Source organism: Acanthopagrus latus, chromosome 13 (assembly GCF_904848185.1).
Source record: "Acanthopagrus latus isolate v.2019 chromosome 13, fAcaLat1.1, whole genome shotgun sequence".
Classification (NCBI taxonomy): domain Eukaryota; kingdom Metazoa; phylum Chordata; class Actinopteri; order Spariformes; family Sparidae; genus Acanthopagrus; species Acanthopagrus latus.
Window position 1 is genome coordinate 9,980,719 of NC_051051.1, and position 12,034 is coordinate 9,992,752.

Below are 12,034 nucleotides of genomic sequence, written 5' to 3' on the forward strand. Positions count from 1 at the left end.
TTTTCTTTCTTTGTTTCCCTCCATCACTCCGCCTTAATTCACGGCAATTCACTTTTAACATTCTTACGCTGTACAAGTGTAACAACCTCATATAGTCCATTGACTGATAGTGGAAAAACTATGGCTGACGAACACCGATGGCATCATAACACCACAACTGCGCGCAGATAGGGGAGCTGCGGCCATGAATTATTCTTGTTCACTGAAAATTCATGAACGTGTGTCTGTGCATGTGTTCGCTTGTGTTTTTTTTTTTCCTGAGTGCGTGCGGATTCTCGAGTTTGTTTCCCGAGCGGCAGCAGCATTTTATAGCGTATCGCCAGTCCTTACCTCCGTGACCAGAAATACTGAGGGTGAGAGGCTTCCCTGAAGGACAGCCGTGATTTCAAAACAAAATGGAATCAGGCTCGCACAGATGTTTTGGCAACTATTTATTCAACAATTGTTTTTTTTTTAAATTTCATACATGAGAATGAACCTCTAAATTAAATATAATAAATCCCACAGACAAATGGGAGGAAAAACACCTCCGCTTACGGTGCTAAATATCGAATGAAGCCCTCTCAGCACAGCTTGATGTGAAAAACCCCTTATTTCACCAAGGTACATCAGAAGCCGAACTAACATGTGTCTAGCTCTAATCCTGATCTTTACTGTGGACATTCTGTTTTTTTTTTTTTTTTTTTTCGTGAGTGACTGACCGATATACATGAAGATGTGTGTCGCTACAAGGAAAACATAATGATAGAGGACAAAAAAAACCCAACATTGACCTGCTTACACACCATAAGCTAAAATCAGATAACACCGTGTATAAACAACTTTTCTATCAACCTCGGAAAAAAAACAAACTCATGGTTATTTTGCAGCATATTTCTAAATATCAGTATTTCAAGTCAGTGATCATATCAAAAAGACGGTTCCGTTAACTCTAATATCGCAATGACAGCAAGATGACAGAGTTACTGAAGAATCACTGAATAGTTTTTTATTAACATCGTGATAATCTTAAAACTGAACAAGATACATGGTGTCAGCGTTCAGGAGCTAGCAAGAGTGGGAAGTGCTCACAAACCGCCTTGTTTTTTTTTTTTGTTTTTTTTTTTAAAGACAAGAACACAAAAACAAAACAGAAGAAAGTCTCTAAATGAAATATATTCCTGAGATGCAAAAAAACAAAACAAAAAAAAGATCCGCAAAAAAACAAAACAAAAAAGAAAAACATCACTACATGCGATTTGCGTCACATGTCGCTGCCGTCACCTTGACAATATGGACATTGGGCTGATTGATGCTGAGTGTCAATATTGCAGAGGAACAAAGAAGTGCACTGAAGCTGAACTGTACAGCACAAGACACATGATGAAGGGTCAGAGAGGGAGGACAGAGAGGACCGGACCAGGCTGTGTCATGCTATCGTCACTGCTGTGGAGAATAAAAACCATTAACACAAACAAAAAAAAAAAAACATAAACAAGAAGTATTTTTAAACCATTGTCTTCTGATTCAGATTATCATTATTATATATTTTTTTTAGCTGGTATGGGCCTCTAATTTCCTGAAAATGGGGACAAACTGTGATATTCTGTGGCAGGAGGATGCTGCTCTGGTGGTGCAGCGTGGCGAATAGGCCGCAGCAGGATAAATGCATAATGCAGTACCGGCAGGTGGAGTTTGGACGAGCTTCTATAATCACCGATCACATGCGCTCGTCTCATCCCTCCTCAAAAAGAAGCAGACAGGCAGGAGGAGGAGGAGGTGGAGGAGGAGGAGGAGGAGGAAAGTGGAGGTGCAGAGTCGCAAGGCACAAAGAAACAGCTCCACAGATATTCACTGAAATCCTGTGTGAAATAACCGTATGAGCGCACTTGGTCAACACCGACAGTGACTTTTCTAATAAAAACGTGCTAAATAAACCCACACATGACTCCTGGCTCCTGGTGTTATCAACTGAGAGGAATCTTGAATCAACCACCCCGTGAACCTAAGCCATAAAAGCCTGCTGTAATCACATTAAAATATGTATTTAAACATGCATTTAAGTCTGTTTTTTTTTTTTTGTGGGGGGTTGTAAAGGTCCGCATGTGCGACCGCCAACATTCCGATTTTTCTTTTTTTGGGCGAGTGCATGCCAAAACACTTCTGCCAGTATTGCACTGCCTGATCTGCATAAACAAATAACCTCAGCTGCACCTCTCCCACCTTCAGTCAAAGGAAGTGGGTTCGTTTGGACCGAACGGAGACAAATCAAAAAAAAAAAAAAAAGAAAAGAAGAGGTCTTGGATTTGGCACAGCGGCTACATTAAAGCTGCTCCTACTGTCTGAAATTAGAGGCCCATAACGTGGTGGGTATTATTAAAGTTTCAATATGGAGTTTCACGGAAGAAATGTTTACCTGAAGAAAAAAAAAAAGAATCTTCACTGATCTATTAACCCTCTTCGTAAACAAACTGACCTGAAAGGACGACACAAATTCAGACTCTCTTTTTTTATATGTGGCGGACCCTGCCACCTCTCTAGCCTCAAACAGTGTCTTTTCCACTGGGGACAGCTTGTTCATCCGGTTATGGAAACAATAATATTTCTGAGTTTGCATTATCACCTCATTAATACTCTAAATATTAAAATTATGAGTTTGATTTCTTTTACGAAACCACGCAGGGAGCTTTTATCAGAACCGAAGCACGTTCGGAAAGCAAGGAGGCAACAATTTTTAAAGCTTAGTTTCAACCGACAACAACAACAACAAGAACAACAACAACAACAACATACAAAAGAAAATACGACCCCCAAGCTACAGTTAATTCTGTCATAGCAAAATAGTGCATGATGGTATGTGCCAGGCTGTTAGAATAACAAATTAAAAAAAAAGATTCAGGTTTGGTCTAACTATCATCAAAAAGCCATTTGCAACACATTAGCTCATTACTGCTCGTGTCAAAACAAACATTTACATGTGATTTTTTTTTTTCCCTTTTTTTTCCAGAAAGGGAAACAAAACACATTTCACAACCCACTAAGAAATACCCATCAAATTAGTCAGAGTTCATAATTCAGCAAATGGCACCTGAATTGTTTCTGACGCAGACGCCTGTTCATCGGTGTGGACCTGCTCATTTGTGTTCAATTAATAAAAAAACCCCAAAACAACAACAACAACAACAAAAAACAGCCCGTGTCTTCGACTTCAGGATCAACAAATCGATTCCACCCGGCTCTCTTATTCCTACAATGGGCGCGCCTGCGACAAAGCAACAACAACAACAACAAAAAAAAGAAAAAGAATACACAATTAAAATAACTAGATAGAAAAGTAAAAAAGAAAGACAAACAAGACATTACATCATTGTGAACTCTATACACACACGTGATACAGATGGTTCCTACTGATCAGAGACCAGTCTAGCAACGCTTTAGTCTGGATCTACTGAAGGTTTGTGGTGACCGAAGTACACTAAGTATGGAAACTGAAGAAAAAAAACAAACTTGCACCGCATTTTTTAAAAATCTCTTAACTATCCCAAAAACACAATATGCAACCTAAATTTCTCTATACGTGAGGTGACTGGTGTGATCGATCTACCGATTCCCAACTTGTGATTCATTCCAGCGGAGTTATAGCACCGACGAAGGACCTTACTCGCTGACCTTATTTGCATAATGTTGTAAATTGGCCATCGAATTGGAGACAGCTGGGCCCCACTATTATGTTGCCCTTGGTAATAATTTGCTCCCTCTTAGTGGATTAGTGCCCTGCCTTTAAGTCTTTAGTTCAAGGGGCCACAGAGTTTATCGCTCTTTCGCGGGAGAGTAAATCAGCCAAACTCGATGATAGACGGAACGGCGTGGGACAAATGCGAGGAAACAGGAGTTGTTTACGAGGATGTGTTGCGTTCACTTCCATCGCCTCCGACGTGATGGTAGAGTATCTGAATTTGTATTTTTGTGAAGACAAATGTATACTTTCTCATAACTCTGCGGACAAAAGTCCAACGTACAAGTAACCACACTTATTTTTCCAGATTTCTTTCAGAGTTTTGTGATTTTCTTTTTTTTTTCCTGTTCAAATTTTTTTTCAACAGCAAATCCTTCCAATCTGCAGCACCAACGAGCACGCCACAAACACAAGAAGCCACCGTTCTTCATAAAAAAATGAAATTACAAACACTCCTCCATCGTGGTTCTCTCTCCTTAAATAACTTCAGCTCAAATAAATTAAACATGAAAAAGAACCAAACAAAAACATGCTAATGTGTATTACCAAAGTTTAGTTTTTCACACATTATATACATGCCTTGTGCCAAGAAACAAAAAATACAGTTGTTTAAAAGTTTTCTGATATGCAATGAAAAATGGAAAAAAAGGAAATAGATAAGGTGGCTAATATACAAATTTGAAGGAATATGGGGTAATCCAGAATTTAACAGCAATTTTCACAATCAACCACAATTTAGACACAATATACAGCAGGGAGCTTAGAACCATTTAAACCAAAAAATATTAGAAACATTTCTCTTTTTATAAAAAACATGATTCAGCTTACATTTTCAAAAAGATGAACTGTAGTTGTTTTTTTTTACTTTTCTCTCCCAGAATTGAATCAAAGACAGCCTTTTTCATCTTTCCCATTTGAATAGATGAACCCTCCCCAAGGCAATCTAGTTGTTGGCAAGGGAACACAGTTACTCATTCAGACATTTTTGTGCTTCTCTATTTGTCTTCATTTTTGTAGTTTTTGGAAAGGAGGCCCCTGCAGATCTATGACCCAGCATTCACACACTTCCTTTTTTTTTCTCTCTCTTTTTTTTCACCCTCTTGTAGACCCCGTGAAATGGAAATGACAGTTTAGTTCATGGAAAGTGGTTCTGAAAAATGGAAATAAGAAGAGCAGTAACAGCCCAGTCTGGGAATTTCTGGCATTTTATGTTCCTACAAACCAAGAATACATTCAAATTTCATACGTACCACATTAATGTTTTACAAAACATTTGATATGTTGTGTCATTACATGTGTATGAACTGACTTTCGTGACATTCGAGGAGGGTTGGGTAGATTGCTGTAGTGTTGCAAGCTCGGCAAGAAGGCTTCCAAGCCAGAGACCACTGTTCAATACTGCGTTTTGACATCTGTAAGTGTGAAAAAGGATTGGATATTTTTAACAGATACTACAAAACTCTATTCTTTTCAGAACCAAGTGTTTTTTGTCCCAGGAACAGCGTTGTCATGAGATAAAATTGAAGGTCGAACTTCAAGAAGAAACGTATCCGTGGTTTGTAGAAAAAACACGCTACCCAAATTTGGGCCTAGTCCACAAGTACACAGGTTTTTTTGTAAATGGCATGAAAAAAAAAACTCTAATGGCTATTCTTGTACACTGACCACACACGGGCCATCGTAAACAGGAAGCAAAGAGTGTACTCTGGTTGGTTGCTGAGTTACAAAAAAACACAGTGAACGAGACGGAGAAAACATGACTGGTCTTCACAGGATCGACACAGATAACTTGTCAAAACACTGCAAGCTGCCGCTTTTGTCTCTCTTCCATCACTGCATTATCAGTGTCCATTTGTGTCTTTCTACATTTTACATAACATCCATTTCATCAACGTGCAAAATCAGATACTCCAATATCACCAGAGATGCTCCGAGTTAACATTTGATAATCATGCTAAGAGCACTGATGAAAATATGCGCCTGTGTCATCTTTCCCCTGGACGGAGTTTGCAGTGACCTAAGACGTCGTCGCGCGTGTTGACAGACGGCCAAACAAGTAGAAAAATGTGTGTTACAAGAAATCCCTGTGTACAGGTGGACTGTAGGCCCTAAAAGAGTGCAGGAAAGTCAACTGACACCTGATTTAACTGTGCGCTTGTTCCTATTAACTCCCAACGGCTCATTTTTTCACACTTCACGGGGTCCTTAAGACTCTAAATGATTCCGACGTGACACAAACATGAGCGGAAAAAAATAATTCAAAGTGAAAAGCTAAACTCATTTCAACACAATTTATACAACTTTTCAAGCGAGAGAGGAGACTGACTCTTCCTGTACACCTGAACCCTTTTCATGTGAATCACAAACTACTGTAAAAGCTGTCAAGAGGACACTGAGGGTGCTTGTCGCTAAACTGCAGCCTGGACAGTGCAGGAATATACAGACAGAAAGTACATAAGGGACGGCAGGTTCAGCAAAATGGTCTTTATATACTGGGTTGAGTTTATTTCAATGGGATGCTTCATCTGGCATCTTTGTGTGTTCTCTGCTCTAAACAATACCACACTACCCTCGTTGTAACCCCTACCCTAGTAATGAAAATCATATTATACACTTACCTGACAAACCTTGCTACAGTGTTACACAAAACCTTTCTTCTTATCTTACAAGGGTCCACTGTTTAATTACAAGTCTATTTAGAGGGGGGGCGGGGTCGAAAGGGGGGAGTGGGGGGATGGATCATCTAAAAGTACCATATTCAGTGTGATAGACATGTATAAGGCGTAAACAGCAAAGATTTTTCTCATTCAAATAATCAAAAAAAAAAAAAAAAATTAAAAAAATAGACGCAATGCATAATCAAAAAAAGCTGTGAGCTTAAGCAATGAAATGATGGCCTGGCGAACCATCTACGAAGCATTTTACATCGCTACTGACAGACGATACATGAAGGCATTGACAGAAAGTTCAATGGCGTCTGTATTTTTAGGCACCGTGTTGATGTGAGATATGATATGTGTTTTGTGGACGTGCGTGAACAAAGAGGGGCGGGCGATATAGAAGTATGTGTCTGCTCGGAGGGGGGAGATGAACGAAGGGCCCGATGTACGAAGCAGTCATGGTAGTTATACAGACTTCCAGGCATTCATGTCAAAGATGAGGATACATTATGAAAACAAAACAACAAAAAAAAAAGGGTGGGGTGGGGGTGGGGGGGACAACAACAACTTCAGCAGCACCGGCCAAGCTGCCTGTGAACACCGGCTGCCAGAAAAAAAATAAAAAATAAAAAAGGAAATTAAAGGACGGGATGTAAATGATAGAAAATGGGCTCAACAAAAAGGCAATAATAGGAAAACACTTGGGGGAACCTCTCTGTCTGTGGACTGCCTGCGGGTGCCACGTCGACACCACGGGGGGGGGGGGGGGAGGGGCAGTGGTCAGAGGTGGAGAAGAAAAGGGGGAGACGGAGAGAGAAGAAAAAGAGATACAGAGATTGACAGTGGGGGGTGGGGGGGGGGAGCTGCACAGCTCCCCCTGCAGTCTAAATGAAGTACTCTTTCTTTTCCTCCGCGTGCGCATGGTTGCCCTCGGCGTTGATGATGGCTGTGTCGGCGTCGGGCGCATCGTCCGCTCCTTTGGCCTCGTTTGTCAAGTACGTTCCTGAGGAAACGGAAAAACAAACTTATATCAAGGAAAACAAACACGGAGCAGCCCTGCATGGTGTTTGCTGCCCGAGGCGGAGAGAAGCACACATCTGAAGACAACATCGGTAATGCTACATAATTCATGTGCAGAATTCTGAGAAGCCGGGATGGTACAGGATATGTAAATACTGCAGAGAGAGAGAGAACGCGTGTAAAAGTATGCACCGACAAACACCGTTTGTTCTCGGCACCGTAGCCGAGGCTTAAAGTTTTGCACGTCTCAAATAATGTGATGCAGCACTCAGTTTTAACTAAGGGCTCACTTTTGTTGCATCAGCGTTGGAAAGTGACCATTCAATGCAACCCACAACCCGCATCCTTAAAAGATACACTGCATGTATTAACCAGGAATGCCATACATTGTCATTTTCAATTTGCATGAGAGTTGCACCCTACACATTTAAGGTCAGCTTCAAGTACCAGAGAGAGTACTCTGGCGCAACCTGGACTTCTGTTATTTGCAGCACTTTTGGAATATACCGCTCAGGGTTCTGCACTCTGTCTGAGGAGACGGGAGCAGCAGAGCCCCAAGAGCAGTCAGTGTCTAACAAACGGCTGAAAACGGCAACCCTAGCTCCGTGGGCCGAGTAAAGGAGTCATTTTGTATTCCTTAAGTTACTTTAAAGGTGCTGGTCATTCTGTTCTACTTTACATAAAGCCAAGTCTTTCAGTCCAAGTCTCAAGTCAGTCTTTCAGATCTGATTGACAGTGCAGCATGAAAATCACTGGCATTACAGGGTTTTTGTTGTTTGTCTTACTTCTACATATTCAGGGAATAGAAATGCTAATGGAACTTGATTGCTTATAATGCTCTGGGGGACGTAAATAGGAAGCGTAATGCCACAGTGGATGGATTCAGTAAGTTATGTGGTGGGCAACGACTTAGGTCCTGTTTTTATAGACCAGACTTATTACAGTAGATATAGGCGAGATTGGCACTGTAACAAGTGTGCCAAACTAGCTATGAGCGGTTTCTGATTGCAGTGTACCCCTGGATGTTCAGACAACTACTGCTGGACTACTCTTGTATAAAAATGAAAAGAAAAAAAGAAGAAGGACTGCAATGGCTTTTCTGGCTTGTTTTCGAAAAAATAACCGAGCGAGTGTTGTGTGTGCACTGCTGGCTTCAGCCTGTGTGTGCAGGACCTTCATTCTTATTTCATTTCACCTCTGCAGGTATGTCCTAAAACATGTCACTTGGGAATCAGGGGAAGGACTCTGGGGTCTAATGGGACAGGTACAACATGCTCCACTAGCTCCATAAGCCTTGAGAGACTCAGGTCTGGTCCACTGTGGTTTTACCTTTATGCCTGGCCAGGTATCTTCCCAGAACAATGATTAAACACAGGGTGACAAAGACCACTACGGCCACCACTCCTCCGATCAAGGCATGGTCAGTGCCGTGCTGCCCCACAGCGTTGGGATCTGAGGAGAGACGGAGAGACAGACAAAGAGAGCAGATGAAGGCGTCGGTTTGTGAGGTGACGGGAGCGAGGGCAAGAGGAACAGCAAAAGACAGACAATACAAAACAGGGCAAGGAGGAGAAAGAAGATTATTTCCAGCTCGTTCCTGCTCTAATGAGCTGCTGTCATTCCTCTCCCCTCTCACATCATGCAGTCGGAGCAGAGCTGCCTCGCTCTCTGAGAATAATAAAATGGGGGGGGAGAGACGGACACTGCGTTGACACAAAGAGCAGCTACAGGCAGACACACATTCGCCCTGCAAAATGAAGGAAAAAGAGAATGAAAGAGGGACTCGACGAAAGGAAGTGAATAATTCAGGATCACCTCTCCCACGGTGCCGCAGGAGTCCCCAACATTCAAACCGGGGCGGCAGTGGAGGAGCAGTACACAGTAAATAAATCATCAGACAGGAAAGAAAAAATGAAAGATCAATCTCTTTCTCTTTCTCGGGGAAGAAGGTTTGTTGTTAGGAAAATGAATTGTCTGTAAGAGAGCTGCTACAGGTCACTAGGTGTTGAAAAAGCAGTCGAAATGATAGCCGCGTCCCGGAGATGGAAGAAAATCTGCATGGTGAGGCTGCAGAGACCCATCAAAGGTTTCCCTTGACTTCTACAATAGCTCATTTCCATCCCCCCCCATTTTTTTTCTCCACAAAGTCTGGCTTGCAGGCTTTTCAAGGTAAAAGTAGGGATGTGACACTGACGCCATCCGCTGTATTAATAAAAAAAAAAAAAAAAAAAAAAAAACGTGGACGCTGACGCAGTGAGGGAGATGGGTAACAGAGAATAGCCTGTATTATTCATATCAGTCCATGACACCTGAGAAATTAGCACTCATCTCATTATCCTCCTCTGGGTGCCAGGCCGTGCCACATGCAACCCTGTCACTTCGCGTGCGTATGTGGGCTGCTGATAGTTAGAATATGGCGGTGTCAGAGCGGGCGAGGCGCTGATAGACGGCCGGCTTAGACACACAGTGCACGTCCTGTATTGACACTGTTTCTCTTCAGTATTCTCCTTTTCTTTCTGTGTCCGCCCATGTGGCCAAATTGAACAGCTGGCTCGCTCTCGCTCCATAACTCTCCATGGTCCGAGTGACCGGGCCGTCACACTTCACCGCCTCCCACTGGACAAACACACTCTCATACCGACACACACACGCACACACACACACACACACAGGCGCGTGTAGCGTGGTTTCACCGTGCTGCAGTTCTGCTTGGTCAGTGGAGCAGAGAGTAGAGGAATGTTCCCCTGGCACGGCCCAGCAGGGTGAGGACTCGAGGCGTTTAGTTACACACATGGCTGTGTCTCTTCACCTCTATCTGTCAGGACAGTGAGTGTTTTTTACCGTCTCACCCACACACACACACGCACGCACGCACGCACACACGCACGCACACACACACACACACACACACACACACACACACACACACACACACACACACACACAGTGTCCTGCTGCTTGCGCCTCAGCCTGGCTGTTACATCCCAGTGCAGGCACAAACAAGCCATGACCATACAGTGGACTGTATGTCGGTCTATAGAGTACTACACAGTCTGGCCACACAGTATTGCTGGTGTCACTTCCAAGAGGCTGGGCCGCAAGTCAAATCCCTCGACAGAGCATGTTATCTGTGCTGTGTCATGTCCTAAAAGGAGCACGCCACCAAAAATCTGTCTCGTAAGCAGAATCTAAGGCTAGTTTGAAGAGATCTGCATAGGCTGGTATAGATTAGGCTGGTGATTTAAATCACAGCATGTACCTGCTGCAAGGCCGTCCCCCAATCAAAACAAGTTGTAAGTAGGGTGGGATCATGGGAGTGGTCAACCACCACTGCTGAGGAAAACCTAAGTGACTGTCTCAGATGGAAACATACAGAGGACGAGTTCAAGTTTTATACATGTTATGGAAGTGATAGCGACAGGTGACCAAATTATTACATGACCTTGAATCAAATGAGTACTAGACACCTTGATGCAGAAACGTTACATACTACATCTTTAAGAACATGTGTCAGAGGTATCAGTACATCCTCTGGGATAAGTCACTTCTTTTCCACTGTTAATTTATACCTTCAGTATGTTCCAAACACTCCACAACGTCGCTAATTACACCACTTAAGAGATACATGCTGTTGCCGTCTCGTAGCTTCAAAGCGCCACCAGAAGTAGCATATTTTGTGATTTAATGGCAAAGTGGCATTTGTCATACAAATACGTTTGGTATGTATAGTTTGAAGCTGATCCTGCTGCAGTCGCGATTTGAGAAGTTTCTATAGATGTTTTGCATCACTTATTTGTGGCTACTATGAATCAAGGCTGAGTACCGCAGTTTGTTTTTGAACGGAGCTAGCTACACAACTCCTCCGATTTCACCCGTCAAAGTCTGTTTACAGGTCTTTAGGAGTGCCATGTGTAAAAAATAGTTGTATCAAGCCAGTTCTAGCTGTAGAGAAAGCTGTGTAAAGTCAGATCGATCGCCTCAAGTGATGTCAGTGTCGGTTGGGTCTGAAGACTTCGAGTTTGAAGATGAAGAACGTCTTGGGGGGGGAGAAGTTAAAAATTTAGCTCTATAGCCTGCTCCTCATTTCTGCTGGAGGCCATCAGCTCAAGGCTACAATAGCTGCTAAGAGCAAAAACAGACCGGAATCTCTGAGTGAACTGTCAGCGGTCAACTTGTGTTGGGGTTATTGTGCGATCCAGGTTTTGACAATGAAGATGAACATGTGAAAAAAAGACACCATCTTCTCAGCTCCATTCTTTAAATCTTTGAAAAAGTAAAAAAAAAACAAAAAAAACAAAAAAAAAACATACATAAAAAATATAAAACTGTCCATTGTGAGTCCGACAGCGGTGGAATGCTACTTTAAAGCGCCACTGAGGCCTATTTGATACAGTATTACATTTTCATTGGAGTCTTCACTTCAACTCATGAAGCAAACAGAAGCCTGTGACATAAATTCATCATAACTTACAGCGTGTAAATGCTTTCCATTCGAGTGACCGCAAAACACGGTTCATCTATTGTGTTCTTATGTATTCTGCTCTGGTCCGCTGCTACTCACAGAAGGAGAAAAATACAACAAGGGCGTGCGAAGACACAGAGAAAGGAAATGAAAAAATACAGATTGATGGACAGGAAA

General features: G+C 42.5%; 1 protein-coding gene across 3 annotated transcripts in view; it reads right to left on the bottom strand.

The window, feature by feature from the left end:
- Positions 1–414: 414 nt before the first annotated feature.
- cadm2a (cell adhesion molecule 2a) overlaps positions 415–12,034 on the bottom strand; it is a 230,788-nt gene continuing 219,168 nt past the window's right edge. For all 3 annotated transcript variants that reach the window (XM_037120374.1, XM_037120375.1, XM_037120373.1), the window contains 2 exons: positions 8,725–8,847; positions 415–7,378 (listed from right to left, as the gene is read on the bottom strand). In XM_037120374.1, coding sequence (XP_036976269.1) covers positions 7,260–7,378; positions 8,725–8,847 — 242 coding nt within the window. In that variant the 3' untranslated portion in view covers positions 415–7,259. The remainder of the gene's footprint in view (positions 7,379–8,724; positions 8,848–12,034) is intronic.